This window comes from Apus apus, chromosome 4, assembly GCF_020740795.1.
Source record: "Apus apus isolate bApuApu2 chromosome 4, bApuApu2.pri.cur, whole genome shotgun sequence".
Taxonomy (NCBI): domain Eukaryota; kingdom Metazoa; phylum Chordata; class Aves; order Apodiformes; family Apodidae; genus Apus; species Apus apus.
In genome coordinates this window covers 95,728,158-95,755,225 of record NC_067285.1, presented here as the reverse complement: position 1 = coordinate 95,755,225, position 27,068 = coordinate 95,728,158, and the positions used below count along the sequence as shown (strand labels likewise).

General features: G+C 36.3%; 1 protein-coding gene across 3 annotated transcripts in view; it reads left to right on the top strand.

Moving 5' to 3' along the window:
* STIM2 (stromal interaction molecule 2) overlaps positions 1–27,068 on the top strand; it is an 85,481-nt gene that overhangs the window by 25,458 nt on the left and 32,955 nt on the right. For all 3 annotated transcript variants that reach the window (XM_051617523.1, XM_051617522.1, XM_051617524.1), the window contains exon 2: positions 24,530–24,660. In XM_051617523.1, coding sequence (XP_051473483.1) covers positions 24,598–24,660 — 63 coding nt within the window. In that variant the 5' untranslated portion in view covers positions 24,530–24,597. The remainder of the gene's footprint in view (positions 1–24,529; positions 24,661–27,068) is intronic.

The following is a 27,068-nucleotide window of genomic DNA, read 5'->3' as shown; positions in this document are numbered from 1 at the left end:
TTTTTCTTATGGCATAGACTCGTTCTTGAAAGCTATCAGAGAGACAGAGAAGACCCAAAATCTTCCAGTATGTTTGTTTGGTGGCACATAATCTGCTGCTTGTTAGGAGCCTACAGTTCTGTGTTTGAGAATCTTTCAGTAGTCGTTCAGAATATCTGATAGGATTCTCTGGAGTTAGCCCTTTTTAGGCTAATGTTGGAATCTGCAGAAAGTTCTTACCTGTTACATCTGAGTAATGCAAGTTACAATAAATCAGCATTTATGCTTAAGTTCTGTACTGTTCTAACAACAGCTGAATGTGTTTCATGTAATTAAAACCTCCAGAAATCTGCAGAGCAGCTCTTTATATGCAAATCTTTTAATAACTAAGTAATGTATTTATAAATAGTGATTTGCCTGTTATTAAGTGACTTATTCTGTCATGTAATTTTTAAAATTAATGTATTTTTTCTTGGGCAAAACTCGGGATATCTCTGACATTACTTTCACTTTTGGTCACGTGTTATTTACCTCCTAGGTTGATTGTCCAAGGGAGCTTGCTAAGCAATGTGTTCAAAAGAAGTCCATTAAGTACATTTTCTGTGCAGCTTTTGCTTTTGTATTATTTATAAGGTAGTTCGGTTCGTATAGGGAGTGAATGACGTTAGAGCAAGTGCTTGAGAAATCTGGAGTTTGTTCTTAATAAATGATTCAAAGCCAAATAGGCCTTAATACTGTCTGAATTAATTTTGACTCTTTGTGTTTTCTGCCCAATTAATTAATGTCTGTTTCATTGCATTCAGAGTTGATGGTTAAGCTAACACTTAATGTTCCAAATGCTATTAGTGTTTAGTGTAACGCACCTAATAGATGCAAAAAGACTTTTACATGTTGTATTATAGCAATAATACCCCCTCTGAACTGGGACCTTGTGTATAGTGATGCTAGTAAATAAGTGAATATTCAATGAATATGAAATATTCCATAATAAAAGTAGCAGCTTTCAGCAAAAGATGTGTCAAAATTAACTCCTCCACTCTGTCCCTGCACCTGCTTGGCATAACATTTAATATGCCAACCAGCTGTCGCTACTACCCACCCAGGTTGTAGAAGGAGATGAAATAGGGAAATAGGAGGCAAATTAGAGTAGGTAATGAGAGATTGCCTCCTGTGAATATTCAGTGGCTAGCGCATGGGCAGAAAAACGAAATAAAAAATGCTAGTGTAATGAAGGATGGGCCAGGGGAAAGCTCTGTCAATGGAGGGTAGCAAAGATTGTGCATGCTACATGATGCATTCTATAAAAGCCTGCATCTGTCTAGAAAAAAATACCTTAGCATTAATAACAGTTAGATACACAAGTCATTAGGGTAGCCGTGGTGACGGATTTGTTTTATATAGTGTTTTATGAGTTGCATATGGAAGTTGCAGCACGTTGAGGAACCTGGGAGATACTGCTTTGGATTTTTCCTTGTCTCGCATTCTTTTGGTATGTTTGTTCATGTGAATAAACAATATTTTGTCATAACTGTTTAAGAAACAAGTATAACACAAAACAGAAATGCTAAATTAAGATACATCTTTAATAGTATGGTTTGTTTTTATATGAGAAATGTGCTGATTCTGAAATTTTCCACTTTGTGGTTGTCTGGCAGGTTACAGTATGTATTCCTTATTCCACATGGCATACTGTCTTGCATACTATAGTTGTGTGACTGGAAGTTGTTAGCTAATCCACTGATAAAGCACCTTTTGGTTTTAGGGTATGGTTTAGTAATTGGTTTACTTTTAAAAAAAACTTGGTTTAGCAGAATTTGTATCTGTGCATGCCTGAGAACAGATTGTCCAAAAATTAGTACTACTGAAATTATGCTACAAGAAATCCTAAAGGCTGTTTTTCACTTTTATGTAGGTAATTTAGCCCTACTGATGAATTCTTGGTTATTTCAAAAGACTTGGATAACAGACAAGGCGGATTTTATGCATGTATCGTATTCTTCTGTTAGCTAATTTTTAAAGAGAATTAATGGAATAAAATTTTGGATGCAACTATATGTCTTGATGGATCTCTGAAATATTGTATTTGCAACAAAGTGATCTTGGGCAATATTTTTACTGCTTTTATGAAAGAGTTTGCTTGCACTTCTGCAGAGCATCTATCCCTGTTGTCTGTTATTCAGAACCAGTTTGCCAGAATTTAACTTCCTGATGGGGAGAGGATTCAATTCCTGTGGCATCAACTCTTGCTAAAAACACTGGTGTCTGTCTGGAATTGCTTTTTCATTTCAGTTTGGATCCACAGGAATGCTTCATCACACAGAGCCAACAGGTTCCTCATAGAATGTCCTCCATTTGTTTGCTGTTTAACATAAAATGTTTACCCAGTAAAGAAAAACTACACTTCCTTTTAATGTCTTCCTTTTACTCAGCCTAATAGAGTGCTTTAAGTTTTCTCTTCTCTTACCAATACAAAAAATATTGCCTAAATACATTGTAGGAGAAAAAAACAGTTCTGGAAAACTTTGCTTCTTTAAGGTAATCTAGTCTGTTACCTGAAGTCAAATTCAACAGTCAATAAACCGTACAAAACCCCTTTCATAAGCTGTTGGACTCAAGAGATCAAAACAAAACAAGACAACTTTTCAGAGATAGGATACAAATACAGCAGAGAAATATTGAACACTAGTTCATCTTTTATACTCAAAGGATTTCTCAGTTTATACACAGAACAGAAACTAAGACTTGTTCCCCTTGTCAGTGCTGAAGAGTACAAGTTCAGTTGCAGAAATTATACCAAGCATAGCAGTCTTTTCCCTTCCTGCTGAATTTTGCTGTTGACAAAGTTAAGCGTGTCAACATCAAATGCCAGCTATGACAACCTGAAGAGAAATCCAAGCCAGAGATGTGGAGAGAGGGAGATGTGGAAGTGAAGGCACCAAAGAATGGCTGTTGATGATCTGTGTAATGTCAGTCACCTGAGGGAATTATGCACATTGAAATTTGTTTTAATTAATAATTTAATTAATAATTTCTTACCAGAAAGATTGCTAATTGGTGTTAACTCTGCTAAGTTATTTTCTTAATAAGCCACTATTAAAAGTTACTAAACCAAGAAATGCTAGAAGTAATTATACTACCCTTGAGTACTTTATGCTGTTCTCCTGATCTCCAAACAGAGTAATTCCAAAGAAATGGGAGATCATCATATGCAAAAGTCAGGGCCAATAGAAAACAATGCAGAGAAAAACTGAACCAAATACTGATTTTTGTATTATTACTTTTTTTTTTTCAACTGATAGTATTTTGAAAAGCTACTAGTTAAAAAAAATATGCAAGAAGAACAAAAAACCCAAAACTTCCTCTACATATGATGTAATACACAGTTATGACAAGGAGTTCTAATGATCATCATGTCCGAGACACCAAAGTTTTTTCAAAATGAGATCTATGTGATAGAGAACATAAACCTATGTGTTAGTTAAGATAAAAATCATGCAATCTGGAACAAGTCTTCACACTTCAGGACATAAAGCAACTAGTAAATGCTTTTTGTAAGGAAGAGTTACACTGAATCACTGTGCTACAACTATGGCATTGCAATAGTCTTTTCTGGAGCACCAGGTGGTTATTTTAAGAGCATAGATAAGCTACTTCTCCACTTCTGTAAGATATTTATTACATTCTTAAACAAGATTTTAACCAGTTGCTTCTGGATCAATGAGGGGATAGAAGCACAGTACTGGGGCCAAGTGCTGTTCAACATCTTTGTTGGAGACATGAACAGTGGGATTGAGTGTATCTCCAGCAAGTTTGCTGACAATACCAAGCTGTGTGGAGTGTTTGACATCCTAGAAGGATGGGATGCTATCCAGAGGGACCTTGACAGGCTGGAGAGGTGGGCCAGTGTCAACCTCATGAAGTTCAACAAGGCCTTCTGCAAGGTCCTGCACCTGGGTTGGCGCAACCCCAGGCGCAAATACAGGCTATGGGGAGAATGGCTGGAGAGTAGTCCTGGGGAAAAGGACTTGGGGGTGGTAGTAGATGAGAAGCTCAACGTGAGCCACCAGTGTGTGCTGGAGCCCAGAGAGCCAATCACATCCTGGGCTGCACTAAACGAAGTGTGGCCAGCAGTGCCAGGGAGGTGATTCTGCCCCTCTACTCTGCTCTGGTGAGACCCCACCTGGAATACTGTGTACAGTTCTGGTGCCCTCAACACAAGAAAGATATAGACCTGTTGGAAAGGGCCCAGAGAAGGGAAGATGATCAAAGGCCTGGAGCACCTCTGCTATGAAGACAGGCTGAGGCAGTTGGGGCTGTTCAACCTGGAGAAGGCAGGGCTCTGGGGAGACCTTGTAGTGGCCTTCCAGTACCTGAAGGGGGCCTACAGAAAAGCTGGGGAGGGACTTTTCACTAGTAGAGGGCAGTGATAGGACAAGGGGTAATGGTTTTAAACTGAGAGAGGGGAGATTTAGGTTAGACATCAGTAAGAAATTCTTCACCATGAGGCAAGTAAGGTGCTGGAATAGATTGCCTAGGGAGGTTGTGGAAGTGCCCCCCTCCCTGGAAGTGTTCAAGAACAGGTTGGATGATGCTTTGTGCAACCTGGCCTAGTGTGAGATGTCCCTGCTCGTACAGGGAGGTTGGAACTTGATGATCTTTAAGGTCCCTTCCAACCTTAATCTTTCTATGATTCTATAATAATATGCCTAAAATCTTATTTGTGAATAATACTGTCAATTGTTGTCTGAAAGAGTGTCTCTGGAAAAAGCAATTCCAGACAGACAACAGTGTTTTTAGCAAGAGTTGATGCCACCGAATGATGAACCATACCACCTCTTTTTTTTTTGAAGTAACTCCTATTAGGAAGCAACATTTTATTCATATATTATGTAAATATATATATATATATAGTGCATATTTATGCACAAATACTATATGGTCAAGTTGCTTAGATTCTAGTGAGTTACAGTATCTCCAAATTAATATATAATGATGATGATTATTTCCTTTAGTTTAATCACATTTCTCTCCGTTTCACAGAGAAAAGAAAGTATTTTTTTGTTTTAAACAGTATGTAAACATGCTCTCATTGTGCAAAGATGAAATTCTGTTGTTGGTGTTTGGGAAAACAAGAATAAATAAGAAAATTGAAACAGGTTTTTTGTTTTACTGTGACCTGGTTTAACGAAGGAAAGCTTTAGGTGGGATAAACAAGTGTTAAGATTTTATGATGTACTACTTTGTCTTTTTAACACAAATGTTCCTTGGCCTCTTTCCCAAGAAATATCAATGTGGAATGAAAGAACACAACCACTTTTTCTGGGGGAAAAATAAGTGCATGATGAACTGAGTTTTATGGCTTGAAGGATTACTTTGCTGAGATCTCTGAGTTAGTGTGTACTTTATCTGGGAGTCTGCACAGCATCAGGCAGTCATAACTCCCCTCACACGGAAGAGGTTGAAAGGCAGGACTTTTTAGTTCATGTACAGTACTTAAAGAGATGAAATACCACAGCAAGACAGCTTGAAGTATCACTCTGGTGGCATAAAGATGTTCCTGTATCAACAATTTTTGACATGCTTATACTGATTTAAGATGATCGTCCTTTATGATGAGTGGCGATTATCTTTCCGCATATAGAAATTTGTATTTTTATTTTAAATGATCCACTTTTCTGGAAATTATGGGAATAATTTTCTCAAAGCTGAAACCCTGAAGTGGCAGGGGAGAAGAGAATTTTGACTGAAGCTATTGCTTAGAGAAGACACAGCTGGATAACTCTAAATGATCAAATTTAGCAGGTCATGTTAAATGGCGTACAAGTACCTGTTTTGAAGAGCTCTCTTAATTGCTCTGTGGAAGGATCTTTGTTTTCCTACAGGTTCATTAACCTAAACTATGAGATAGGCAAACACTGAGGAAGTAAAAAAATAAGGGAAAGTGGTTAAAGTTTAGCATTGTTGTACTGTTAATGGAAATGTAATGTAGAATTTTGCACCCCTAAAATCTGTATTTGCCTTCAGCAGTATTTGAGAAGATGCTTTTTTCTTGCATGCAAAATTACATTGTTGTTTAAGTTTTCAAGATTGGTGTATGGTTTGTGCAAGTGTAGCCGTGAATGAAATCCTGGATAGAGACCATACTGTTTCCAGGCAATGTTGTTAATCTGGGGTTACTTCCTTCCCTGCGCAGGAGCAGGGATTTTTATTATTGCATCAAATTTTCTTTGTCCCTCTAATTTTTTTTCTGTAATTATTTCTGCAATGTACTATTTGAACAAATAGTTTTCTGAAATTAAAAATAAACAATAGAACACAAAAAAATCCCAACTGATCAGAGTTACCTAGTTATACATAACTGTTCTATCATTGATAAAATGAGAGATGAACTGCAGGGAACCCCTGTAGCATTGCAGGGTGGGTGAGAAGGATAAAGAGAAATACATTGTTGCTACTGCTTAAAAACAATTCTTTTTGTAGGAAGTCATTAACTGCATTTTGAGAAGGAAGAGGAATTAGCAGGTCTTCATAATCAAGTAAGCAACTGATAAATTGCTGTGTATGATGTGATATTTATGGTTAAAAAAACGGTAGGAAGATGCAGTAAGAAGATGGATTTGGTATCAGAACATCAAAACTATCTGGAAGTGGTTTGATAACACCCCTTTCATAGATAAGGGGCTTGACAAGAAACTGGTATGAAAACCTTGTGACTTGAAATGAAACATGGAGGACACTGAGGGAAGATCTGGAAAGGGAAGAAGAAAAATATGAGCAAAGTGGGGAATAAGCTATGTGTATGTGATGAAGTGGAGGGAGAGGTGAGACAAGCAGCAAAAGTGGCAACCTAATTTATTGTAGGAACTGAAAGCAGAAAGTAAGACATTATGGTCAGTTTTCTGCTAATTTTTAAATATTAAGTGTGTAGGGTAGGAATAAGTGTTGCGTGCCTCTGTCACATTGATTTGCATTATGGTATGTCTTGGTAGCTGTAGCTATCTGGCAGTATATGCAGCATCTTTGTAAACTTGTTTTTGTGCTAGATAACAAGTTGACTGTTTGGAGTACTAAATATTTCTGTAGCTGATTCAAATCATGCTGTTTTCCTGGCTGTGTAATGAGCAGGCAAAACCACAGGCCGGTGGTTCTAGCAACAGACTGCTCAGTGATGTGCTAAAAGTGATTATGTTCGCTTTAGCAAGTCCTGCCTGAGGCATGTGCAAGCTGAGTTAAATACTTGCACCCATACAGAAAAATCTCAAGACTGAATTACAACATCAGATTTCTATTGTCTTCCTGATGAGTTAATGACATACCACAGAGGCTGCAGCTTCAGCTTGCACTGGGCTTGAGCTGCAGTTTGTTCTGTGTCATGCCCATGCACAGGACCTTGGGGTGGCTGAGCAGTGGAGCTGTGATTAAAGAAGGGAAGATGCTAATGAGAAGAGACGGGCGTTTGGGTCATTTTGCAGTCTCAGAGGTGACAGGAAGACTCGATGCAACAGACATGGCTGAATGTTTGGCCCAATTTCCTTGTTTCTGTTTGAAACCTCTCTGAGGTGTGGCTTCTATCAGACATCTTGGTGTGGGTGGATAATTCTCTAGACTACAGAAACCGATTAATCAAACGAGTGTACTGTGTTCAGGCAGAGCTGAGGTGACACTGTAAGGCTTGGATCAAGATGCTCAGAGTGACTGAACAAATTCTGGACCATGGCATTATTTTGGAGAAAAAAATGTAACATGAAAATGTTGCCCAGTTGTATTGTTTTTAAATTGTCATCAGGCTTTATTTAAACAAAGATCAAAACCATTCTCAAATTCTTCCCTGGCGGCTTTGACTGGGCTACTGCAGGTGTTTCTGTTAAGTAGGTCAATTGACTTGTTTTCAGTTATTGGTATATGAACTTGGCATTTATTTATGTAGATTATTATGTAGCAATAGCTATAGAATTAAAAATTAAAGTATTGTGAGAAAAGTTAAGTCAAAAAGAGGTCATTAGTATCAAGATAGTCCTTTGAAAAACTTGCTAAAATTCTGCTTGTCTTAGTTTTAATTTTATCTAGTTGCTTGCTTTTTGGTAATTTACATAACTTTTAGCAATTATGTACATACATATTTTCCCTCATGAGTGTAGTGGTTTTTTTGTGCATACACAGAAGCATACAATTCTGACACTCTGGTCTAATTTGAAAAGTGCAAGTGGGTGGTTAAGCATATAAAGATTATCTCCTTTTATGACAGCCCTCACCCTCTTGCTCTCTCTTTTTTGGGGCCTTTACAAATTGGCCTGCAGGTAGAAGGCCCAGTCTGGTGTGCTTGTGTTCACTTAAGGAGTTTAAAAACAAGAAAAAGGGTATATATGATGTTGCATATTATAGAGGGTGGACATGAGTTACTTATTACTCGGCTTTAGGATAAATGGAATACTTGCTTTTAGACTAAAGTATGTGAAAATGCATGTTCTGGAGCTGGATATTTAATTTGTCATGTTACTGGTCTGCATTTGTGGATTTTTTCCTGTTTCTTTGACCTCTCATGAAAAAACACACTTAATGGTGAAAGGCATGATTGTTTTCAAGGGAGTGCTTTGGTAGCAACATTGCATTTTATTATTGTATTTTTTAAAATAATCTCTGCAGGTTTTTGCAAAATTCTTTTGTCATTTGTAAGCTTGTACTTGGTTTTCAACTTTCATGTTATCAAAGTTAAGCTGTTTTTTTGTTTGTTTTTTTTTTTTTTTTTTGGTTTGACAATTTCTGTAAGTTTTTTTTGTATTCTGTACTTCGAATGGTAGATACTTAATTTTTGCTACAGTGTAGTAGTCCTGCAATCTTGTTTATGGCTTTAAATTGGTGGTGTAATATTTATTTTAATTGTCAAACTAGAAAAATTCTATCATAGAATCATAGAACAGTTAAGGTTGGAAGAGACCTTAAAGATCACTCTATGAACCAGGTTTTACTACAGCAGATAATCCTTTCTAAGGGATCAATAAATCAATAGCCATGTGATCTCGTGTGAAACAAGGGAATTTAAAGAACTCCAGTGTTTAAGTTTGTTTATTAAAACTTGGGTTAAAGTAATTACTCTTTAAAAAAAACAAAAACAAAGAATCTTTTATACAGTGGAGATTAAATTTTACTGCCAGTAATTTACTTACCTACTGACTGCTATATTCTGAAATATTTTTTTAAAAAAAGCTCGATGAAACTTCAGGTTTTGGCACCAGTAAATTTTGTAAACTGAAGTTTTTACGTGTCAGCTTGCTGCTTGAGACTGATTAATTACAGTTACTTTAAAAAAATGTTAATAGCTTTACTCTGCTTACTAGGTAAGCTACTCCTGGCAAGTGTTTGAGAAAAGGTTTTAGTTAATGGCATTAAAGCCCACCTTTCAATAAATAATGCTCAAATTCAGTGTGCAGTTGCTGGGAACAGTTGATGCTATTCAAAGAAGGTTGGAATGAATTCTTGTTGGTGTTTTGTTGAAATCCCGAGTTTGCTTTAGGGTTTACATCTGTAAGGTGCTGCTGCAGGTAGTTACCACAGATGAGGACTGAGCTCAGAATTTTTCCTGTCAAGATACAACTTCTTTCAGTTAATGAACTGAACTCCATTGGGATAAATTTGGGTACCTTTTCAGGGTATTGGTTGCATTAATTCTTCAGACCTTATTTTCACTTCAAGTTATCTGATTTTGCTAGTGCATTTCATATGCAATAATTTCTGCAGGTTTTCAGTCAAAATATGGGCAAGGTTTGAGGTTACAAATTCTTGGTGTTTTTTGTTAATATAGTGAATGTTGGGTTTTTTTAAAGTTGCTTTTTAACGCTGCTAAAGTAGATCAATAACATTGACAGTTTATCATCCTATCTCCTTTTCTACCATTTCCACAGCCTTCTCTTTCCCTCCCCCTTCCCCTGCTGTTGACTGCAACTTGAATCTTATTTTTGATCAAGATTGCAGTTGTAGTGCAGTAACTTATGTAACATTTTTTCTTAAGTTACTTTTTCTGCTTATAAAAACAGTGAAAGGATTTTGCAAGAATACTGTCTTTTCTTCCCTTCTCCTTCTGCATCTGAAAATTGTTACTACTTCTCAAAATCCTAAGCTTTAAACTTAAGTAAAAGTCAGTAAAGCCATAAAAGCTTTTTTTAGATATTTGTCGCTAGAGAATATTTAATGTCTCAATTTTTATATTGCTAAAAGGAAAGGTGAGACTTTTTACCAAAACAACACTGGTTCTTACTGGAGCTTTGGAAAACTAACATTGTCACAGAGTTTCTTTGATTCAGTCATGGCACAAAGGTGTAGACTTTTGCAATAGGTATCTTTCTTAAAAGTTAACATTTTCATTTATTTAGGGCTAGACATGGCTGTGTATAGTAGAATTTATCTTATTTGCCTTCATAAGTGTGTGCATACAAAATGTCTCCTAATATGAAAAGCGTTTTATATGAAAGTACAAGATGTAAAGAAATCTTATATAACATACAGTGTAGCTTTGAAAAAACCCCTTGCTCTCCAGTGAATATGCCTGCTGTAGTTGAATTTAATTCTTCTGAATGTGTATCACCGTGTTTTCAAGCTCTAGGCACTTCTAGGAGTTCCTGACAACCTGTTGCTTTTATTGTCTTTCAGAATGCCTTGAAACTCACATCCCTTTGTTATATATAATGTATTGTTTTGAACTGGTGCAGTGATAAAAACATACAGATTTTGCAAAGGCATTCCTAAGCAGTTCATCTGCATGCCTGAGTTCAAACATTCTATTGTGTCCAGTTCTGGGCCCCTCAGTTCAAGAAGGACAGGGAAGTGCTTGAAAGAGTCCAGCGCAGAGCCACAAGGATGATTAAGGGAGTGGAACATCTCCCTTATGAGGAAAGGCTGAGGGAGCTGGGTCTCTTTAGTTTGGAGAAAAGGAGACTGAGGGGGGACCTCATCAATGTTTACAAATATGTAAAGGGTGAGTGTCAAGACGATGGAGTTAAGCTTTTTTCAGTGAAGACCAGTGATAGGACAAGGGGTAATGGATACAAGTTGGAGCATAGGAGGTTTAAGATGAATATCAGGAAAAATTTTTTTACTGTAAGAGTGACAGAGCACTGGAACAGGCTGCCCAGAGAGGTTGTGGAGTCTCCTTCGCTGGAGACATTCAAAACCCGCCTGGATGCCTTCCTGTGTGATGTACTCTAGGTGACCCTGCTCTGGCAGGGGGGTTGGACTAGATGATCTTTCGAGGTCCCTTCCAACCCCTATGATTCTATGATTCTATGATTCTATGATTATGGACATGAGGGATACATAAGCACATTGCAAGGTAGTAAAACCTGTGCCCAAATGATAGTGCTGTAAGATCCCATTTGAGTTTTGATGAGGATTTTCCAAGTGTTTCTTCAGGCTGGCCTTGTTAGTTCTTTTTGTTATCACTAGGTATTGACTTTATACTTTGGGTTTGTGGTGAGTCAGCAACTTCTTCACAACAGCATGCGTCTGAGGAGCATGCTAGGAACATATGGCAACATACAATTAACATTTCATTATGGTGTTACATTTTTTAATGTGTATTTGTGAATTGGAGTATTCAGTTTTGGGGTAAGTTGCTATTCTAGAATTTGCCTTTCAAAAGAGATAATATGCTGGTTGAAAGGGAGTACTGGAGGTCAAGCTCGTGCTCTATGCAAGAATGTCACAGTCACAAGAAATAATCTATAATGCTTTCTGGAGAACTTCTGAAAACCCCTAAGGGTGGAGACTCCATGACCTCTGAGTAGTTCGCCTTCATAGCAAAAAAGGGTTTCCTCTTGTATATGACCTGACCCTCTCCGTGTAATCTGACTGTTGCCCCAAGTTATGTGTTCTGCCCCTACTGAGGAGGGTTTGCCACCTGCTTCAGTTAGTTTGTTTCAAGTAAATGTTAGATCACCTTAGCCTCCTCTTTGCAAGCTTAAACAAACCCAGTTTTCTGAAAGTCATTTATCTCCTTGAAATGATGTAGACTTGAAACTTTGTTTTATTTTAAGTCTAATAAAATTTAACAAGTTCATTGAGCACGTGATTTGGGAGGCAAAAGCCTTAAGAACTAGTAGTATTCATGGATTCAAAATGAGCCTCCAAAACAAAAGGTTGCACGCTGCAGGTATGTGTGTTTGTGTGTACAATTAACAATGTAACATTTTAATTAAGAAAATAAAGTTACTTGAATGTTGTAGATTGTCAGTTGATTTGCTGCAAAACTGCAGTCTGTTTCTGTATAGAAGATACATAATGTTTTGCTTCAATCTGCATACATAAAAATTTGTATTTTCAAAATTTTTCTGCCTGGAGGTTACTCATGTGTTAGACCGTAACATATGTATATAACCAGTAGTCTTTGGAGAGAAACAAGGTGAAATCACATATAGAAAGGTTCTTTCATTCAACTGAGTCTAAGGAGATGTGAGCAGAAAATATAATAATTTATTATTGTTCCAGTGAGAAAAATATGGAGACTTTGTAGCTCAAAATATCTGAACAGCTTCTGTTTCTTGAGAGTATTATCTTGTATGAGATAGGAATTAGTAGCTCACAGAGAAGTAAATTTGTAGACTTGCTTAAAAGGAAGTTTTCAAATTGAATTTGATACGTCTAGACTTTTTAATGCCTCAACACTTCCCCCTTTAAATCTTAAGGTTTTGGATACCAAAATTAAATTTTACAGAAAAGAAAGGGAGAATTGAGAACTAAATTGGTAATTGCTAAGCTAGTAGAGGGTCAGTACTGTACTGTGTCTGGTGTAGGCTGTTTGTAACGTTACTGTAGGTTAAGAAGTCAGCATGTGTCTAAGACTTTTAATTAATGTTGTTTCCAGAGAGAGTTTTTGAACAGTAGTAGAGTTTTTCAGAGTGTATCCTTCTAGTTTGAAAATTTACTTTTTTGATAACATTAACTGGGTAATTTTTAAGATACTCATTTGTCTTAAGATTTTAGAGGCAATGTGACCTGGCTTTAGTTTGGCATTGGTAGTGAAAACTCACTTGCATGAAGAGAACATCAGCAAACATTTTTAATGTCAGAAAAATGTTTTTGTTTATCTGTTTTGATGTTAAATGGGAATTTCTGTGTTAACTTATGTGGTAATTTAAATATTAATAAGTAGAAATGCAACTTAATGAAAGGAAGAAACTTTGCTTTGTGTTTTAATGGACTAAACGAAGAGTGTAGCTCTGTGTTATGGAGTAAGGTATAACTGTTACTCATTTTGTGATATAAACTGTGTTGATTGTGCTCAGTATTCTGTAGAAATGCAGAGTGGAAAAACATTGTCCCACTGTCCTCAAAAGATTACTTAGTGTAAGAAATTGCTTTTAAATGGCTACAGGTAAACCAGATTTAAGTAAAAGATTTATAACCTACAAATCGCTGTGGTCATATGGAAAAGATTAAAACATTTATGCTGGTTGATAGATGTGACTGACACAGAACAGTTGTTTTTTGGATGTCAGCTTTATTAAGTATTGCATTTAGGGCATGAGAATAATTCTGGAGACAAAGCCTGTAGAATGTATGGTTCTTGTATTTTATTAAACCACAGTGAAATTCCAAAGTAGAATACTATTACAAAATGTGCTTATCTGCACGATGTGAATGAAGAACTTCAGATGTGTTTTATTTGTATGGAAGCCACAAGCCAGCAACAGGACAGCTAACAAAATACAGAAACCCCAACATATTTGAAAACAATTCCAGTTTAATAAAAAGTATTTTTTCTCTATGTTCTGTTAATAGCATTTCTGTTTCTGTGGGAAACAGTTTCATGTGAATTTAATTTCCTGGGTTTTTTTAAAATGGGATCTAAGTGAATGTATTGAAATAAAATTAATCTTTCATGGTTCTGGTTTACTTTTGCTTATACTTAATGACAGGCAGGTGGCTTTTTTTAACTTTTGGAAGTTACTTCCTTTTTCATATTGAAAATGATGGACTGCCTGTACATGTTGATGTTTGATGTGTTAAAAAAAATAATGTAGCAGAAACATTTGTGTCTCGGAATTTGGCTTGATGCCTGTTTCCCTACTTCTGTATGTTGCAGGGAGCAAATAGCAGCAGAAGCATTGGTAATTCTATGCATGAGATACTGAGTTCCATTTGCAGTATATAAAAAAAACTTGGGTTTTTTTTTCATGCTTTAGTCTTTTCAAATGTGAAAGATAAAGATCAATATTAGTGTTTAAAAGTCTTATGTAAGGCTCTTAATTTATACACTGAAATGTTATATTTAAATTAACTGTGTGTACATATTTCATAAAGTGCCTGCAATGACTCTTGTAAGTAAAAGTAGTCATTACTTGGAAAAACTTCACTGCCCTTCATATTTCATTTTTAGTTCTTTCCAATGTATGTCAGGAATATACATTAGGACTTAAGAGTAGTTTATATATTTCTTAATGTCGTTGATTACCTTTAAAGGTGTCTTATACTCTTTTACAGTTGGTTGTAACCTCAGTTGTCACAGTGTTAAATTTAAAAATACCTTTATACATATTTCCTCTGAGCTTTCCACAAGTATCTTCCTGTCTGTATCTTCTTTTCAGAAAACTATTTTATGCTGCCAGTAATAAAAATATAAAAAGCCCCTAAGCAACAAAACAAAAGTCCGAACAGAAACTCAAATGGCTTTAGCCAGGTATCATGGCTTGTCAGCTTTGGGACAGATCCTATTCTATTATGTTGCTTTTTTATACTTCTCTGTGTTGAATTCTTAATGTGTGCTCTGGCTCCTTGCTTTTTGAAACAGGTCATAAAATTGGAGTTTGAATGAAGGGACTACATAAATTCTAGCAATATTTGGGACAGATTATGCACTTAGCCATACCTTGAGCTTGCCAGTGCAAGTTTGTAGGGATGTGTCTCTGAAGATGTACTGTTTATGATGGCAACTGACTGCAGCTGAAGTGAAGCTTGTGACTTCTCTAGGCTTGTGAGGAGAGCCTTGGAGAAACAGCACATTCTGAGCTTGCTGGCAGTGGTGTTAGAAATTGTTCTGTTGGATCTTGTGGAGTGTTTTGATTGAGGTTGCAGTTAACTCCTGTTGTAGTGTTACGAAAGTCTGTTTTAGGTTTATAGGTCACAAAATCTACTTGAAAAAATGCAGATTGCTTCAATTAGAGAGTTCACTGTTGTATTTAAAGTCCAGCCATGTAGTCGACTTGTTGCGAATAAATGTGTGTAATTTTTCCACTTGATAGTTATTAATTGCAAGAGGTTGTCTAGGCCATGGCCTTGTCCCATGCCTCCAAGTAGAGAAAGCAAGGATCTAAAAGACAGAGGTGGAGTTTTCCACTCAAGTAGTGTAGACGTTGTTCCACTGCATTAATTCCATTTTTCAGTTTATCGTTCACCTACTGTGTTGCTGGTTAGATTCAGTTGTAACATTGGGTATGTCAGGACCAGGGTTTAGCAGCAGCACTGCCTATGAAGTGTGATTCTGCCTGCTTCTGCATGAGTTTCCTCCTCCCTCTGTGCCTTTGTCATAAGTGTTTGTGCAGGCGTATAGATAAACAATTCAGGCAGAATCAGTTTCCTGATTCTTCCTGCAGCATGGTTGCACAAATGTGCTTATGTTGGTACAAGCAAGGGGGTAGTACAGGGACAGGAACCAGTGGCGGGGGCATGAACAATTAGGAACCCTTTTAGCATTGGCCTTCAGCTTATTCTGCTTTAGAGCATATATGAAATTAATACCTGGCTCTTTGTCACATCCTGAATATGCTGATGCTTTTGGGGAGCAACTGGTGGTATTTGAAGCTGTACAGGTAGGATTTGGCAATGTGTGTTGTTCAGGCAGATGTAGATTATTGGGGAATGTTTTCTTTTGTATGTGACTTTCGGAGATGTGTCTAGAGGTGGAATACTACTACTTTAAAGTTGTATGCAAATTGAATTGAACTAATTTTGATAGGAAGAGCCATATTTTGTAGTATGATTTTAAAAAACCCACAACAAACCAATAATAATCTGTCCTCATTATCTCTAACATTATATGGCTTATTCTAAGTTTTGGAGCTCTTGTTTAATTGAACTGAGTTTCCTAATGTTCTACTTTGCGTGATTCCAGTGTATGACCTTATGCACAGAATGTGAGAGTTGTGTGTGCTCTTTGTGGAACATCTCCCTTATGAGGAAAGGTTGAGGGAGCTGGGTCTCTTTAGCTTGGAGAAGAGGAGGCTGAGGGGTGACCTCATCAATGTTTACAAATATGTAAGGGGTGAGTGTCAGGGAGATGGAGTTAGGCTCTTCTCAGTGATGACCAGTGATAGGACAAGGGGTAATGGGTGTAAATTGGAGCATAGAAGGTTCAAGGTGAATATCCGAAAAAATTTTTTTACTGTGAGAGTGACAGAGCACTGGAACAGGCTGCCCAGGGAGGTTGTGGAGTCTCCTTCACTGGAGACATTCAAAACCCACCTGGATGCGTTCCTATGTGATGTACTCTAGGTGACCCTGCTCTGGCAGGGGGGGTTGGACTAGATGATCTTTCGAGGTCCCTTCCAACCCCTATGATTCTATGATTCTATGATTCTATGATTTGTGTAAGAGCTACCTTCTATTTTATTCACCACTTTAACAACTAAGGAATACATATTGGAAAACTACACCATTTGCTACTATTCATATGGGCTCAAAAATGTTTTTTGAAATGGTGTCAACCAATATGTGTCCAAGATATGTGCAGCTATGGTTTATTCTGATAAATGTAAATACCACTATACGTGTTAAGTTGAATCAATACATATGTTATTGCCAAAGACTCTGTGACTCCTTAATTTGTTTTTACTTTATGATTTATTATATTTTCTTTTTAAATGGGCTCTTTAGATCTTATTTGCATCAAATAAGCCAAGGTGAACTGAGACACCACCAGTAGATTTGTCAGTGTGGTTTATCACTTGGTGAAATTCATCATGAGAAAAATATTTAGCAGCATATTAGTAGAAGCAAACCTGCCAGTTTTGCAATCTGAAGTTGGATGTGAGTGCTGACTGCAGAGCAGTTCATGTAAGCTTCTGGAAGTAAGATAGTCTTTAACTAGCCAGCAATCTGCACAGATAAATCTTCACATAAGCTAATAGGACTATTTAAAGAGACTGATATTTATACATCCTTCAAATTACTGATATGTTGAATGGTGCTAAAAGGAAGTATTACATTATGGTGTTATTGATTAAATAGAATGAATATGCACCCAGTGCTTTTGTATTTCTGAAAGTGTAAACATTACATAGGCTGACAAATATAATACTCAAATGCTAGAATCTTAACAGACTGTATTTTTAAAAAAATGCTGAGCTGCTAAGCTTCTTTTATTGTAAGTACAATGTTAGATGTTATGTGATTTTAATTTAAGATTCAGTTGTATAATTCTAATATGTTCTCTTAAAGTATAAATACATTCTGACAACATGTTGTTACAGGAACTCTGAGGGAACTGATGATGCTACAGATGGTGCTCACAGAGGATTAAATTTGATTCCTTGGGTAGAACAGTTAATAATATATGTACTAGATCAGATGGTGTAGAAGACTGAAGTAATTCAGTAATGTCAGCAATGTCATGCTTACATGCCTGATTCATGGATATAGGATATGATTATGAATCACATGTGAAAATAAATATATCAGAGGAAAAAACTTATTAAAAGTAGAAGTTTAAAGATATATATGTATAATTTTATATGAAAATAATATTACTTTAAGACACTCTTCTAACTTAGAATTCTAGCATGTTTCAGTTTGTTTGTCTGAAAGTGTAAGGATTTAGGTCTTAAAAGATACTTTTAAATCTTAAATCTTAAAACCATACCTGTGAAACTTCTTATGCCTTTTACTAAACTTTTTTAAAATTACATAAGGTGGTAAAATCCTTTTCAAGTGTTTCCATGCCCTTCTTTTTCATTCTAAGAAGTTGAGCTACCTTTTCAACACAAACAAAGCTTATAAAGTTTTTATCAGCAGTACTGTCATGGTTATTGTATTCTGCAGATCACTGTCTTCCAGAAAATAATTAAGTGGCTTGTGCTCTGCTTAGCTACTGAGTAGAAATTGGTACACATAATATTAAAGACAAACTTTCACTGACAGCCTAAAGATCAGGCTTTCAGACTAATACACAGCAAAGGTGTTTACAAGGATGGAATTCTAAGCAAGAATATAAGTTTTTATCTAGAAAACAAGGAAGTTTGCTTCAGAAATCAGATGGACATACTGTCAGATGTTTGAAGGTCACCTGTAAATTGCTTTTCTGGTTTCCTGACCAAATTAAGAAAGTGGCTTAAATGCTATACTATTCTTCTTCCTTGACAACTGGCAAATTCTTGGGCAGATTATAGTATAGGATCAGGGATTTCCTGCATCTTTTCCAGCTTCCTGCTGTTAGAAAAGGGACAGCAGTAAAGAACTAGGCAGACCTAAAATATATAAGAAGCATAGATATGTGTTGATACATGTGCTTAGATTTGTATTATGAATATATACAAATACACGTTTTTTTTATTTTATTCCGTCAGCTTAAGTAATGTTCTGTCGACAAAAAAACTCAAATAGTAAATTTGCAGTCCTGTTCCTTCAATAGCTGTAATGTCTTAAACACATGTGAAATATAAGGCAAAAATACTGTCTTGCTTGTTTTCTCTTGTTAAGGGTGTGTTTTTATTCCAGATGAAGTTCTGATTTTAAGTAATCTTTGAACCGATGTATTTTTTTTTTCTTGGAACTAATCTAATTTTAGATGTTAATAATTACTATTATGTACATATGTATTTAAAGTTGTGTTAGTCTTCACTGCCACATTAAAATGGATGAAATCTTAGATTTAAACAGCATTAAAATATTTCCCTTTGTCTCATACTTATAAGTGAGACAGGCTTTCCTATTGCTGAGAGTAGGTATCAGACATCTGGCACTTTAATATTTTTTAAGTGTTTTTTAATGGAACGGTTATATGTGTTTGTATGGTAAGTATTGTTAAAGTACAAATAAGGTTGGAAGAAGGAAAAACCAGAATTTTCGATGGCTTGCGTAAGATGCATCTCCCAGTTTCCTCTCATCCTGCTTTGTTAGGATTGGCAGAAGTTCCTCTTCTAAATCAGTCTACTTTGACCATTGTATACAATAATTATCCAACTTCCTCTTCCCTTCAGTCTGTGTCAGGGAGGGTGTGGAAAGGAGATGGAAAAGCCATGAATCCATCTTCTTTGTTTTTGTTTAGTTAGAGCAGTGTTGTAATTTAATAATGAATTTCCCAACGGTCTATCTGAAGGCTTTAAGCTGATATTTTAACTTGTCAGGATAATCCTTGGCATGATTAATGTATTCAAACCCATTTTTGCAGTTTTCCTTTTTAAACAAGCATTGCTGAATCGAGATAATAGCATGAAATGTGGCTAAATGAAAGCAAAATTAGATTTTTAAATAAAAATTTAATTCTGTAGAGAATTCCTTTTGTATCTAAACAGTTTTTTAACATTTTTATTGCTATGAAGCTACTAAACCGTTTTCCAAGATAATGCATGTTTTCAATGTCTTAACAGGTGATCAGAAAGTTAATGGTGTCTGCTGTTCTGCAGTTTGTTTTGAAGCTTTTTATCTATGAAAGATTAGAAAAGCTTGACTTGGAACTGCCCTAACACTTGATTTTGCTATAATGGCATTATTTGACTGAATTTCTGCTTTAAAAAACTGTGCTTTCAGTATTTTTTTTGGTTTGTATTTCTTCCGTGTGTTAAACTTCTCTTTTTCCTTTTTTTTTTTTTTTTTTTTTTAAGTTAAAATTAGACATCTTTCTTTTGGGTGTGGATAAAGCAGAGATGAGCTAATGGTGATTTAAGGAAAAATCAAAGCCTTGTTTGCCTCATCAAGCTTCCATACGGGGGAAAGAATATAATCCATTTGCATATATTAAATGATACTGAAATAAATGGATGCTTCTCAGTAGTGACTAAGCCAGACTTGATTCTCTCATGTAAAGATCACTGGTATGCATACTGAAGTGGTAATAACTTCTTTTAAGGTTATGTGAAATGACTTGTGATTTTACTGAAGGATGTTTAGTAGATTTTAAAAGATTTATGGCAGCTTTCGTGGGGCTGAACTGCAAATAGTTGTCTTTTTGTTGTTGTTTGTTTTAAAAAACTGAAGTGTTGCAGTCATTAAGCTCTACATGTGTATTCAGAAACAAATGATTCAGATATTGGGGTTTGCCATCAGGCATTTCATCTATGAGTCTTATCTGCTGTTGTATGAGTTTGTAAGTACAATTTCAGAAATGACCCAAGTTTCTAATACGGAGTAGTGGGAAAGCCTAATGAGAAAATTTACATTTTAGAATTATTTGGAGACAACAATGTCCCAAATCTTTTTTCCCATTGCCAGCCCTTCTCCTTTCCGTGCTGTCATTAGTATTATTGCGTTTTCCTCTTCAGGAAGCTAATCTAAATGATATCAGTGTTGTGATTAGAAGATTAATGTGTTCTGCCCCTTTTGTCAAAATTTTTGTCTGTTTTTTAAAATGTTTTTTTTAGTGGAAAGATGTGCTGCAATGATGAACTTTATTTTTGACTCTAATCACTTAAATAAATGTCACAAATGACATTGTCAAGTTATCTGTTACATCCTGCTCAGCCTACTTGCCATATGGAGGAGTTTAATTATTAAGAGTGGGAGTGATTTGCTTTGGGAGCTTTTAATTGAAAGATTAAATGAAACTAACTCTGAGGCTATCTTTTCAAGCATTTGAAGATTTTAGTGACACCTTATGTAAGGATTGAAGATAAAAGCAACATGTTTGTTGCCATGACTGTGAATAGCTATTATGAACATCTGGTGAAATTCTTGAGAACATGTCCTTTTCAGTAATTTCAATAATCCATACGGTACCTGATACTCAGGTTTGTACTCAGGTATTTAAAGGTGGTTGTTCTCTTCCAGGTTTTTTTGCCTTGAGAGGAGTTGTCTAATTTATGAAGAAACTAATGTATTAAAGTACAATGTAAAACTAAAGCACAGAAGAAGTGCAAGGAGTAGAAATCCTAGTTATGTGAAGATGGATTTAGTAGGAGGTTGGGGATATTGTGACCACCTGCTTTGGCTCTGGAAAATGCAAAGAAATTCTACTTCTGTCATCATGCCTTGCTGAAACAGTTATTTTAGGCTGAGTGTATGCACTTGGGAAGCTGACACTTGAGTGCAGTGCTTGCCTTTTCTGTGAGGCTTCCCTTTATACCAGATGGCTTCTTAGGAACGAGGAATCCTAAAACTAACTTAACATGGTACACTCCAGAATTCATCAGAAAAAGGCAACCACGGAAACACTGCAGGCTTCCATAGGACTGCCATATGTTAGTATAGAAAAGTGCTCTTCCTTCTTGGTGAATGCTCAGCATCCTCACAGAACAAAAATTGTATGTGGTGGCCAGTCTTTTCAAGTAACTTCCAACTGCCAAGTTGTTCTGAATGAACTAATGAGGAAATTCCAAGGCATTTAAATTTAGAGGTGTGTATCTAGTTCCAGGTACTTCTGAAAATCATGAAGGTTTTTTTTTCTCCCTGTGTTCTTAAAAAGGCTCTCTGAGGCAGTGAAAAGACTTTTGGGCTCAGGTGCTTCAGAGCCACACTGGAATAGCAAACGCCTGGCTAGGGTCCCTCTGTCACGGGCTTAACTTCCGTGCTCCAGTGTCCATATGCAAAAGGCTGTGTGTGTGTGAGAAGTGCAGCATTATTAGCTATTTCTTGGTTTCAGTCTTTTCCATTCTGATGTCTGTTATGCTCACAACAGTTCAGGGAAAAGTAAATGCAGGACAGGTAAGACTGTGAGGTGTATATATACAATTCTGCTTTGTGATGATTTCTTACAGTGTATTCCTAAAATAAATGTCAAGGGCTTTGCTGACATGAGTGCTTGAAGGTAGGGGTGTAACTAATTTTCCTTACTGGCTTGTCTTGACAGTGTCACTTAGTAAGTTCAGCTTCTTTTGCCTCCAGGAAATGGGGTGAAAAAGCTGTGATTCTAAAAGTTTAGTAAAAGTTCACACTGAAGTTTTTCTTGGAGTTTTGCCTTATTTTAGCTGTACTGAATAAGAAAGAAGAGGGGAAAAAAAAAATAAAGGGGGAAAAAAGAAATGCCAAGTGTTAGTTTCCCCCTTATCTGTAAATATGAAGTTTCCTGTAAATATGGTTGGATAACTCTGTACTTGATTCATTATCAAACTGTCTCCTATACAACTGGTCTGTACCCATGGCATCTTCTGATGAAGACTACTTTATCCTCTTGCCTCAGAGGCAGTTACTGAGCTACTTAAGACAGGAGGAAGGCTTGGTTCAAAATCCTCTGTCAAGTTTGTTGAGCTATATATTTGGCATTTAATTTTTAGTAACAAATTCCCTCAGTGAACAGAAGTTCTGAAACTTCCTAACTTTTGAGCAACAGTAAAAACTGGTCTATAAAGCAACTCCTGCCTGGAGTGATGTATGATGTGCTTGTATGCCTCTTGTCCACCAATTGTATCATTTTTGTATGCTTTGATAATTCTTGTGTGCTGTTTGCTAAAGGAAGGGTCTAATTCTGAGCTGTAGTGTTCACTCCTTGAGTGAGCTTCTTGGAATCTTCTCTGTGCTGGAATGGCGATTGTGGACTAAGTGTATTTATTAAAGCATACCAGACTAGGACAAAGAAACTGGTCCAGAATGGACCTTAAAGAGCAATAGGAGGTTTGGAATTGAACACCTTCAAGAGTGTGGATTCAAGGTGAAAAATTAGCTATCAGCTAATCTTACAATTTGTTATGAGGCCTCAGGTCTGTATGGCACCTGCTGTATCTGGAGACTTTTCCTCTTAGTTTTTATCTTCATTAACTGGATGTTTGAGAGGTTACGAACAACACTTAATATAGTATTAATTTTAATTTTTTCTGCCATACTGGTGAGGTTGTTTACTTTTTTTTTCTTTGGTAGGTCTTCATAGATATGCTTGTGAAATGCTTTTCACTTATTTTTTCGGTTGTTTTGTGGTGATTTCTGTCTGTTTTTTTGTTTGTTTGTTTTAATTGGTAGTGGTCACAGATAATAGGTAACTGTTAACTTCTGTGTAATAAAACTAGTGTGTAGAGAAAGAATGCATTGACTCATGTCTAGCTGTAGGGATCAATCCTGTAAATATGTTTCTGAGATTCTGGCTATGCTGTGCTTGCTACCTTTGTACTCTTATTTGTAGTCCTACGCAAGCCAAATGTTACCAGCATCTGTTATTTTTTCATTATTTTAAAATTTATAATAATCAGAAAAGCAGCACCATGCCAACTCAACTGGTATGGAAAAACTAACAAAATACATTTATTTTTCTGTGCAAACTCTTGAACTTATCTGTATGTGCTTCCTTTTCATTACTTATGTAAATGAGACTTTAATAAATTCTGTAGTAGCATGAAAGCTTAATTCTTTGGTACACTAGAAGAAGCAAAATTTACTCACATGCTGCCTCCATTTGTATTTGCATGTATATGATTTAAGTGGAGTGTACTAGTTTTTGGGATTAGTCAGTGCATTTTTATAATGGCTGTTACAGTGGGAATTCAATATCTTATGAAAGCTAACTTTAAAAAATGATTTCTGTATCCTTCTGCACCTTCTGTACCTTCTGTTCTTTTATGGTGTTCAGTACATCAGAATTAATGAATTCACTAGTTAATACCAAGGTCTGTGAAAGACCAGTCTTTACAGATGTTTAATCATCATGTATTTTAGAAATTGGCATGTATCTTGTGGAAGGAAAAGAACAGAGTTGTAACAGTCTGACATGGTGGAAGCAGAGTGCACAAATCACAAGCCTTCAGTAATGAATGCAAATGGAAATGTTCTATTTTTGCCCTAGAAACCTGCTCTACAGTGACTCTGCCGTTTTTGATCAGAGCATATACAACTGAGATATTATGTATTATCATCAGTTGAACTTTCTTTGCTGTGTGTTTTCTTCTGTTGCAGTTCTCCTTGAATGTTTTGCATTCAGTAGTACCGTGTACTTTTGAATTTGTTCTGGATTGTGGTTACTATCCCTTTATTACCTGTTTATGAAGCTACAAGTGTATGACATAATTATTTTTCTCTTCCTTCACCACTCTTGTGTTCAGCCCAGGCTTTCAGAAAGGAAGCTGGAAAATGCAGTGACTTTATTTGCTATTGCAGTGATTATATTACTAAGGGTGGAAAGTAGGTGGGAGGAGTGGAGATAGCAGTTACAGGGGTGGAAGAAAAAATTCAAGAGTCAAACTATTCCAACCTATTCTTTGGGCTTCTTCCTGGATACAAAAAAAGAGCTCATATCCCCACCAATGCCTCCCTCCTTTTTTTTAATAAGAATTATTTTACAGCTAAATTTGACATCTATGACCTGGTGGCTATGTGCAGTGAAGTACATGTACACATACAGATATTTAAACCCTTTCTCTTGCTTGGGAGGTTTATATTCTAGAGTGACAGTAGCTAATGTTTCTGTTTTGTTTTTCCCCCCACACTCTAGATCTCTGCAGTTCACTCAGCCCACCATGCTTTACTGAGGAGGACCGTTTCAGCCTAGAAGCTCTTCGCATGATCCATAAGCAAATGGATGATGACAAAGATGGTGGGATTGAAGTAGATGAAAGTGATGAGGTAGGAGTAAAAAGCCTTCATTTGTGCATACATAATGTCTGTCTTTTTCCCCTCCCTGTTTTATATAGCTGCTGTCTGTGTTCCACCACTTGAGTAGTTGTACTGTTCCTAGCTCAGCCATTTCCACAGCCAAATGCGGAAGGGAAATCTAATTTCTAGAATTGTTTGAAAAGGAATGCTACTGTCCCTTGTTCTAGTCTAAAGGAAAGTTTTACATGACTATGTACAAAAGCTGTTATTTTTGTTATTAGTTTTAAGAGGTGGGCAAATGGTGTTGGTTTAATGTGCAGTGAGATAACTAAGAGCTGACATGATCTACCATCAGATTTTACTTTCTTTGCTCCAAGGTTTTCTTGCTTAAGTCATTGCTGGGCTCTCCAGTTTAGCTTAGATCTGTTCCAGTCACTTGATGGTACAAAGCAACACCTGTTGTAACAACAGTCTAGCAAGCTTCCTTAGGCGTTTTTGCTTACATTCTGTGGGCAAGTAGTAACCACCTTTTGTGGTAGGTTACTGGTAGATCAAGTCCTATGGACTAAGGAAGGTTATTCAGACCTGTGTGAAGCTTTTTGTAGTTGTGCTCGAATGAGTTTGGTGGGTAGGCTTCTGAAGGTCCTGTCAGAGGACTTCCCCTTGCACTTAATCAACTTTATATCATCAGGATTCTCAAAATTACTGGGTAAGAATGGAAATATCCATGTAGTTTCATTGTTCTTGCTGCTTTTGCTTTCTGGCGGCTGTCAGGTACAGGCTTGAGAAAGGAAGGGGAGTGAAGGTGTTCTATCGTGTCCTGTCTCCTAAAAATGAGGCTATTGCCATGAGGTTTTGAAGTCCATTCTCACTGGAGGTGAGTGGGAGAAGAATCTAGTCCTGATTTCCCTTTCTGGTAACCTTTCAGGGAAGATTGCTCTCCCTGAATGAGTTTTGTTGTGCATTATTATCATTGTCAAGTTTTGTGTGATGCTACTTTCTTTTCTGTGTGACTGTGTAGAAATCACCATCAACCGTGATTGATGCTTGGTTGATATGAGTATTCTGAAGGAATACAGTACAATGGAGAGAATGGTCCAGAATAAAATAATGTATCTTTTAACTTTGGATTAAAAAAAAAATCTGCTCTGTATCTTAGGGAGTGTCATGTCAAGGTAGTTCAGGCATTAGTCTAGTTCTATGTTTGGTTATTCTTGTTAATGACTGGAGCAAGGATGATCCACTCTGCAAACTGCAGTAATAGTGATGGGAGTGTGAGCTTCTTGAGGAGCTTCTCAGCACTGTGCAATTCTCTTCACTTGTGCTGTATTTTTATACATTAAATTTAAGAAAGTTAAAATACAGAAATATTTATACACTAGAAACTCCTTACTAATATTAAAAAAAAAATATGTTTCCAGTGGAACATCTTTCTATCTGGCCTTAAGTTCCTTCCTGTTCCAGAAGACTGTGGCAATTAAACCAAGCTACAGAAGCTATTCTTAAAACCTGTTAATTTTACTAAAATTACAACAGTTTGAGGGGTGCTGTTATAGTTGGGGTAATGAGAAATAAATTTAAACTACTCACTGTGTACAAAATGACTGAAATGTAGACCTTTTCTCTGCTAGCTCATTTTTAATTATTTGAGAAATATGTAATAAACTCCCTCAAAATTAGCTCTTTTCTACATACAGTTTCCCTGCAAATCAGTGATGAATGTGTTTGCATAGAGTGCTATCTTATAAGACATAAAAAGCAAACCTGAAATTGAGAAATGCAGTTGCAAGTTCAAGTTGTAATATGTATGTTTTTGTTGTAGTGCTCTTGCTCTTACTGAAGTAATCTTAAAAGAGCTGATCCTTTAACATAGTTATGTAATTACCTGACTACGATACCTCAGAATATATACGAAATATGTCCTAATATATGCTATTTCAAAACAAAATTATTTCCTCTATCACAGTAGGTTTTTTTTGTTCTGACACAGACAGTAGTGCTGCTTCTTTTGATTGAGTGCTGATAATAACAAAAAACAAAGTTCTTTAGAAGTAAATCTTACATGAAGTACAGGTATTTCACTTAACAGGAGGATAATGGAATTCCTGTTTTATGCTGCAGGGTTTTTGCTTGCAAGACTCCTGAAAGAACAGAACAGTACATAGAATATGTTGATTAGATATTAATCGGCTTTTTATTTGGCAGGAAAAATGTAAGAAAGGGCCATAACATTCTGCTCTAAAACAGTGTTACAAAGTACAACTCTGTATTTACACCAAGGAAGGAAGTTCTTGTAAATAAGTTATTTTGAGAGGGGAAGGTAACAAGAGCTAAAGAAGTTGAACTATTTAACTATTTTAATTTGCTAATCCAGTTGAGAACTCCCAACAGTGATTCCAGACATTTTGTCTGCATGCTTTTATTTTTCCTGATGTTTG